Genomic DNA, 8475 nt, shown 5'->3' on the forward strand with positions numbered 1-8475 from the left:
AGATTTCAGCCGCGTGCCTTATTGTGGGTTTAGCTTCTGCACTAGTCTGGAGAGTGTTTATTTGTTTAATTATTCAAAGGCCAACATTCTGCCACGTCCGCTCCCTCCCGCCTTCCCTCCCCCATTCTTCCCATAGATGGGATACCACTATTCTTCCAAAGGAAAAATTTAAAACTGTTTTCTCCCGTCTCTTATACGCTGACCCAGCTCCAAGCCTCATGCCTTCAACGCAAGGCAATTCATTTCCCCTAGAGTCCACTCGGCGTTCAGCGGATTCCCAGGTGAACTGAAATCCAGAGCTATTCTCATCTGGTTGCCCTGGGAGTTTCAGCGCTCTCGGTACAACCTGTTCCTCCATCCTCCCCACTCCCTCCCTCCCTCCCTCTGCCCGGCTGCGCCCTCCTCGGCCCCCCTCCCTTCCCTAGCCCGGGGCCCCAGCTGCGCCTTCCGGGGAGACACCCGCTGCCACGAGACCCGGGAAGGGAGGCGGGAGGAGGAAGAGGGGACGGGGGGAAGGAGGGGAGCTGCCGAGGTTGGAGGTCGAGCGCCGCGCAGCCAGAGAGGAGCGGCTGAAGGTTGCATCTGCGGGAAAGAAGCTTTTTGGCTGCTTGGTAACCGGCTGCCAGAACAGAGAGAGAAGCAGAGAGCAGGCCAGCGGCTTCTTGACGTCAGGGCCAAGCGAAGGGATCTTGCCAGCCAACCCAGCCCGCCCCAAAGTGGGGCCGGCCAAACGACCCGCGGGGGAGAAGCCTGACGCCAGGCGCCCGGAGGAACGTGAGCGGGTGCCACCGGAGCCGGTCGGTAGGGGCTCAGCATGCCCCCTGCCCCTGGGCCATGGAGATCGCCCTGGTGCCCCTGGAGAATGGCGGTGCCTTGACCGTCCGAGGAGGAGGTGAGACCCCTGCAAGCTGTGGCCAAGTCACAGGGGGAGAGCTCCAATGTCCCTCGACGGCTGAGCTCAGTGAAGGAAGCAAAGAGCCGGCACCAAGGGGGAGCAGCGCGCAAAGGGACGCAGACCCGGGAGGGCGGTCTCTGTCACCGCTGCCCCGGGAGCTGCCGCAGCCTAGACCACCTCTTTCGGAGGACGAGGAGGGAGAAGGCGACCCTGCCGTGGGCATGGCAGACGATCCGGCGCTGGGCGTTGGGTCCCTTCTCCACCAGCGCGTCCTCATAAACATCTCCGGACTGCGCTTCGAGACGCAGCTGGGCACCTTGGCGCAGTTTCCCAACACCCTCCTGGGGGATCCGGCCAAGCGCTTGCGCTACTTCGACCCGCTGAGGAACGAGTACTTCTTCGACCGCAACCGGCCCAGCTTTGATGGCATCCTCTACTATTACCAGTCAGGGGGCCGGCTGCGGCGGCCGGTCAATGTCTCGCTGGATGTGTTCGCGGATGAGATCCGCTTCTACCAGCTGGGGGACGAGGCCATGGAGCGCTTCCGGGAGGATGAGGGCTTCATTAAAGAGGAGGAGAAGCCCCTGCCCCGCAATGAGTTTCAACGTCAGGTGTGGCTTATCTTCGAATACCCGGAAAGCTCTGGGTCCGCTCGGGCCATCGCCATCGTCTCGGTTTTGGTCATTCTCATTTCCATCATCACATTCTGCTTGGAGACCCTGCCTGAATTCAGGGATGAAGGAGAGTTGCTCCGCCATCCCCCAGTACCCCACCAGCCTCCTGCTCCTGCCCCAGGTGCCAATGGCAGCGGGGCCATGGTGCCTCCCCCTGGCTCAACAGTGGCACCGCTTCTGCCTAGGACCCTGGCCGATCCCTTCTTCATTGTGGAGACCACGTGTGTCATCTGGTTCACTTTCGAGCTGTTGGTGCGCTTCTTCGCCTGCCCTAGCAAGGCCGACTTCTCTCGGAACATCATGAACATCATCGACGTGGTGGCCATCTTCCCCTACTTCATCACCTTGGGCACCGAGCTGGCAGAGCAACAACCAGGAGGTGGAGGAGGTGGCCAGAATGGGCAGCAGGCCATGTCCCTGGCCATCCTCAGAGTGATCCGCCTGGTCCGGGTGTTCCGCATCTTCAAGCTCTCCCGCCACTCCAAGGGGCTGCAGATCCTGGGCAAGACCTTGCAGGCCTCCATGCGAGAGCTGGGCCTGCTCATCTTCTTTCTCTTCATTGGAGTCATCCTCTTCTCCAGCGCCGTCTACTTCGCGGAGGCCGACACCCAGGAGACCCACTTCTCCAGCATCCCGGATGCTTTCTGGTGGGCAGTCGTCACCATGACTACTGTGGGCTATGGGGACATGAAGCCTATCACTGTTGGGGGCAAGATCGTGGGCTCTCTGTGTGCCATTGCTGGGGTCCTCACCATCGCACTGCCAGTGCCCGTCATTGTCTCCAACTTCAACTACTTTTACCACCGGGAGACGGACCACGAGGACCAGGCAGCCCTTAAGGAAGAGCAGGGAAGCCAGAGCCAGGGGACAGGGCCTGATGGTGGAGGCCTGCACAAGGCCAGCTGGAGCAAGGTTTCCCTTGGCAAGGCTGGGGGGTCCCTGGAGAATGCAGACGGAGCCCGAAGGGGCAGCTGCCCTGTAGAAAAATGCAACCTCAAGGCTAAGAGCAATGTGGACTTACCGAGGTCCCTGTATGCTCTTTGCCTGGACACCAGCAGGGAAACAGATCTGTAAACCAAGATCAAGGCAGACTGGGATGGGGGGAAGTGGGGTGGGGGACAATGTAGGTCTCCTGAACCCGGGTCTCTACTTTTTACCACAGAGTGTTTCAAGCCTACCCTGTAGCCTAAGTTTGCTCCCTCTTTCTCTCCCTCCTTCTCCTCCTCCCTTGACCCCCCATTTTTCCTCTTCTTTTTTTTTTTTTTCCATAACACCAAGGGTCGCCTATTTTTAAAAAGTACCACATTCCATGACGCAAGAGCTGTTGAAATGGTGAGCGCTGTGAAATGGCTGTATTTGTAGCCAGTTTCCTATACCCAGCAGAGGGAAAACCCAAACAAAAAATGACTTTAAATAGCCCAGATCCCAAGAGATTTTGTAAGCTCCCCTCATCTGTGTGTTCCAAGTTTGCTTTACATATGATTATATTTGTGTATAGAGGCAAATCTTATTTTTATGACTGGCAAGTGGATTTTGTACTGTAGTTCACCTGGAGATATTTTGGATATATTTTCATGACATATGTTGTGTTTACGGAGGAGAGAGTTGTTTTTCTGTGATACTTACATTAGAGCCAGAGATGCTGGTTGGCTGTTCTGGTTCCCGGGCCCTCAAGCCTCTCTTTTTTGGGATGTGGTATTGATGCTCCGTGTCTCGCCAGGAAATACTCTGGGAAAAAGGCAAACCTGACTTTTCTGTGCGCCTTAAACAATTCTCATAACTTTCTTCAAAAAGGATTTTAATGATGGTGGAGGCAGACTTCTGATAATTCATTCTCTTTATTTTTATCCCAGGAAATAAAATGTTACTTGGTTGAGGCAAGTGTTAGTTTTTCTTTAGCCGATGTATTTTTTTTTATTATTATTTTTAATTTCTCGGTCTGCCACTTGCAGTTTCTGGTTTTGGAGTCAGAGCAAATGCTCCGACTGCAGTAGAAAACTTGGAGAGCTAAGGTTTTGATCAGTGACATCTTTTGGATGGGCCCCCTTGGTGCCTCACAGAAAGCGGGAGAATTCTGTTTATCTCAAGCTGTTTGTGATAGGGACACCATTGCGACAAGCTGTCTGATGTGGTATTAGACTCAACTGTGTGTCAGCACGGAGAGTGGATGGAGCTAGAAGGGAAAGGATGGCCAGACCTCTCCCCTGCCCCCTCCCCCCACACATGAAGCTCCAACAAGGTCTTCTGGGGCTGGAGTTCTGAATTCTGCTTTGTCTGCAGGTTTTAAGCTGTACTTAACATGGCTCATGGAGTCCTGGTGGCTCAGTGGTTAAGAGATCCGCTGCTAACCAAAAGGTTGGCAGTTCGAATCCATCAGCGGCTCCTTGGAAACCCTAGGGGGCAATTCTACTCTGCCCTATACGATTGCTATGAGTCAGAATCGACTCAATGGCAAAGGGTTTAATTTTCTTTCTTTCTTCTTTTTTTTTTTTTTAACGTGGCTCTCAACAGCTCTGAGAAACAAGTTTGATTCCCACAGATACGAAGCCTGTGCACACAAGCACAGCCCTGGTGGGAAAGTCACAAAGAACCCAGTGCTTTCTGGTTCACACCCCCTGTGGTACAGCAGAGGACAGTGTGGTGCCTGTATAGTGGACAGTAGCAGCCAGTAGCCAAATGGAAGGATTTGCTTGTTCACGTTAAAGGCTGGTTTCTAGAAACTGCGGCCTTGCCCTGCGTAATCCCTAAGCTCAGAATGAATCCCCTTGTTCCTTTTCACTAGATGGTGGCGGCAAAATGTTACAGTAGTTACAACACTAGCTACAGTTTTTCCCTGGGATTAACTGTCTACTGTGAGGCTCCACTTTCCTGCCTTTGCTTTTTCTGCTGATTAATCAAAAGAATGGCTGTTTCACCTCCTCGCCAGGGCTGACGGATAACCTGCAGTGGCACCTTCCTCACGACAACAGGAGGGTTCCTAGCTAGTCCTGAGCGTGTAGTCAGATCTCCACAAGGGTGAGGGAGGATCTGCTAAAATGCTGTCTGGGAATTGTGGGTTTAAGTTAGAAGTCAACACAATAATAAAAGCTAGCGTCTGTGGATGCACAGAGCCACTTCCTGTCAAAAACTGTGCACAGCAAATCTGAGGAGGAAACAGAAGGTTTGTGGTGGCAGAGCACTCGAGCAAAGGAAGAAGAACAGAGACACTTTATTTATAATTTACAGTCTGCCTAAAAGCAGGGCATCTTGCCAAAGCTCAATGCCACACGGTCTCACCTCCAAGCCCTCCTATGCCTTTAAAGCTAATGTTTGTAGTTTAGCAAATGGCGAATGACTGAGTCTGGTTATGTTCGAATCCACCAGCTGCTCCTTGGAAAGCCTGTGGGCAGTTCTACTCTGTCCTGTAGGGTGGCTAAGAGTCTTAACTGACTGGTTGGCAACAGAGTTTCGTTTTTTTTTTTTTTTTTTGTATGTAACTCCTAGGGCTCCATCCTCCGTAAAAACACAAAAGCTAGTCCCCACATTTGACCAGAACGTCTGTTCTTTTAGACTTTAAATCAACAAGAAGAGAGAGCAGCACCCAGGTGTTAGATATGTCCAGGTGCCTGACAGATATTTGTCCAATTCGAATAGGCTACATCTTTAAAAGGCCCAGTGAATGGGTGCCATCTTACGTGAATCCTCAAGGATAGAGTGGAGGAAATGAGGGTGTGAGTCAACCCATTTGCTAGGGCAAGAGGTTACTGTAGGTAGATTTACAAAAAGAATCAAGGTCATCCGAGAGGTCACCCCAGAGTTGGAAACCCCAGAGTTGGGCACTCCTGTTGTAGCCTCTGATCCTGGAGGCCAGTGACCTGGTATCAGTCCTGGGGCACTGGGAGGGGAACCCATCAGTCAGTTCAAAGTATTTTTCATCTCTCCATGTTCTCAGTATACCTGTTGCTATGATGCTGGGAGTGAGCTCCACTATCTTTTGCCAGTCACTATAGTTTGCTTTTTTACGTGATTAACAAACAAGAAAGACTCTGAATGCCAAGGCTCTTACCCAGGCTACCTGAGGTAAGGAGTCCCTTCCTGTCCTCCTCTTACCTCCCACTCTCTGAAGTCATTGATTTTCCACAGGCTTTACCTTCCTGAGGAGATTAAATCAAGTGGACTCAGCCAAGCTTTTTTATCCAGATGCTGCTTCTTGGCCTGTAGGACAGGAAACCATCCCTGGGTTTATAATCTACCAGCTTTGGCAACCGCAGCACTGAGAGAAGGGTTGCTCTTGGGTATCGTATACTTGTATAAGGCCAGCTTCTCTGCCCTAGAGCACCTGGCCTCCACTTTTCGGCACTTAGTTTTTTTTTTTGTTCTGTCCATACACTTGCTGAACCCTGAGCAATTCCAGGTTCAGGAAAATTCTTTTTGCATCTTTAAAAGCTCAGTTCCTTGATTCACCTTGCCTGGGACACTCCCTGGAGGAGAAATGAAAGTGAGTACCAGTACCTTTAGGAATTTTTCCACCAAATTGGGATTTGAGTTACTCTGGTGTTAAGGATATGAGTACTTCTGGCTTGTGGTAGAGCAAAGCATTTCTCTTGGTGCAGGGACACGTTACTCTAAGTCCCCTCCAGAAATGGCAGTCTTGTGCACACTGGAATTTGACCCTGGGTGATGTTCAAGTGCTTTTCCCTGTTGATGGGCCCCAGCAGTGCATGTCTACCCAACAGCTACTCTAGCCCACACTCTCCTAGTGTGGTGGTGGATATGGGATAAACCACCAGGCTGTGAGCCTTGCCTTCACATAGCTTATGTTCTCAGTGGGGGAAACCATGAGTGTAAATTAAAAGCGAATCATGCAACGCAGTATGTGGTCAAGTACCTTGTACGTGGTTCCAAAATGAAGTATTATGGATCAGGAGAGGGAGGGTTAATGAGGACTGGAGTAGACAAAAAAGGCTTCTGGAAGACTGGATGGGTGGCTAGGACAAAGAAGGACATTCCAGATAAGGAAAACAAGAGGAGTAGCCTAGGGGAGAGTCATGGTTACCTCCCCAGTGCACCGTTCAGAGGTAGAGTCTGGAGTGAAGGGCCCGGTGCTGCTCCTGCTGACCACAAGAGGAGCCTGAATTTGACCAATAATAGCAGATGGGCTCAGTGGTTGTTTAAGACAGGAGTTGGCAAACTTTTTCTGTAAAGGGCCAGATAGCAAATAGTTTAGGTTTTGTAGTCCAAGAGGAAAAATTGAGGCTATTATGTAGGTACTTTTATAACCATTCAGAACACAATTATTTAAAAAGCAAACCCAGTACAGCTTTAGCTTGAAAGCTGTACCTCCCTGCCACATCAGTTTATCTGTCACACAGAGGGCTGCCTCCTGGGGGTCCAGCCATGCCCATCAAGCACTGGCCTGCTCCCCAGATTTGATTTTACTCAATTTAACTTACATTCATTGCAAATAAAAGCCCCATGCTGGGATTTCTTAGCCCAGGCAAGGCCATGTAAGGAAGGTGTGTCTTACTTCTGTTTCCTAATGAAAATTAGATTTTTCTAGATGACTGTGGGACAGGAGGAAGAAAATACTACATTGCAAATCCTGCCTAGGACTCTGGGCGATTGGTTTTCCCTGAGCTGTTGGGTGGAAGTAGGTTCCAACTGCAAGAGGATGAGCCTCCTCCTTCTGGTTCTTAGTCTTTTCCTAGAAATGACATCCCACGGGGAGCCTAGGATATACTTCATCTGTCCTTCTTCACCTGGCTCTTCCCTTGCTATGGAGCTGGGCCCCGGACTGGTGGAGCTTCTGTGTGCACATTGTGTGAACATGAATAGGAATGTATGCACGAGTGGGGCTATGCGCACTGGGTTTGGTTTTTGATTTATGTGTGGGTGGGGGTGTGTGCATATAGAATGCACATGTATAGCGGCATATGCATGGGTGGGTGTATGTGCATATGGTGTGCACATATACAGGTGTGTGCATGGGTGAGGGTGCGTGTACATGGTGTGCACAGGTAGAAGTGTGTGCATGGGTGGAGGTGCCACATGGTGTGTACATTCATAGGAGTGTGTGCATGGGTTGGGGGTATATGGTCTGACCTGGAATGAATCATCTCCAGACCACATGCCTCCAGGGAGATCAAGATGATTATTACCTTCCCTTTTAACTGGCATTTATTTTCTAATGTCAGACTTTGCACCATGGCATGTTTCAGCTAGAAGGAACTTCTCAAATAAACTTGTCTGTCCTGCTCATTTTACAGATGAGCAAACTGAGGCTGAGACGGGAGGCAATTTACTCAAGATCATACTCCCAATTAAAGTAAACCAGTAAAGCAATCTGGAATTGTGTCCGCTGATTTGTAGGCTGGATTTCTCTCTGCTCTTCAACTCTGTTCCTTCTGCATGACAATATCCAATTCTCATTGAGCAGCCCCCTCCCCACCACCCCAGGCACAATCCTGTCACGTCAGTTTATCTGTCTCTAGCCTGCCCATGAAGGTTGCCTTCTGGGTGTCCAGTCATGCTGGGAAGCTCTGATCTGCTCCCCTAATTTGATTTTACACAATTCAACTTAGATTTATTGCAAATGTCAAGCCTGTATAGACAATGGGAATATAGCATTGTGATAAACAAGGGCTTTTATATAAGCATCTCACTGTCTAGTGGGGAAAATAGGGGAGTAAACTTTTATACTCCAGTGTGCTAAGTACAACCTTTCATTCATCTCTCCATTTATTCAATAAATATTTATCCAAAAAATATTTAATATGAGGCAGGCACTGTGCTAGGCTCTGGGGATAACTGACAAGGGATCTTTCTTGACTGGCTTTCTGGTCTAGTGGGAGAGTGAACAATCAAGTAAGCAAATTAATAAAGACATAATTTTTAAATTGAGGTAAGAGCCAGAAGAAACTGAACAAT

General features: G+C 50.1%; 1 protein-coding gene across 1 annotated transcript; it reads left to right on the forward strand.

The window, feature by feature from the left end:
- The first annotated feature begins 523 nt into the window (after positions 1 to 523).
- On the forward strand, positions 524 to 8143 carry KCNA5 (potassium voltage-gated channel subfamily A member 5). Its single transcript, XM_049882251.1, has one exon. The coding sequence runs from the start codon at positions 835 to 837 to the stop codon at positions 2641 to 2643; it is 1809 nt and encodes a 602-aa protein (XP_049738208.1). The 5' UTR covers positions 524 to 834; the 3' UTR covers positions 2644 to 8143.
- The last annotated feature ends 332 nt before the right edge of the window (positions 8144 to 8475 follow it).

Source organism: Elephas maximus, chromosome 4 (genome assembly GCF_024166365.1).
Source record: "Elephas maximus indicus isolate mEleMax1 chromosome 4, mEleMax1 primary haplotype, whole genome shotgun sequence".
NCBI lineage: Eukaryota > Metazoa > Chordata > Mammalia > Proboscidea > Elephantidae > Elephas > Elephas maximus.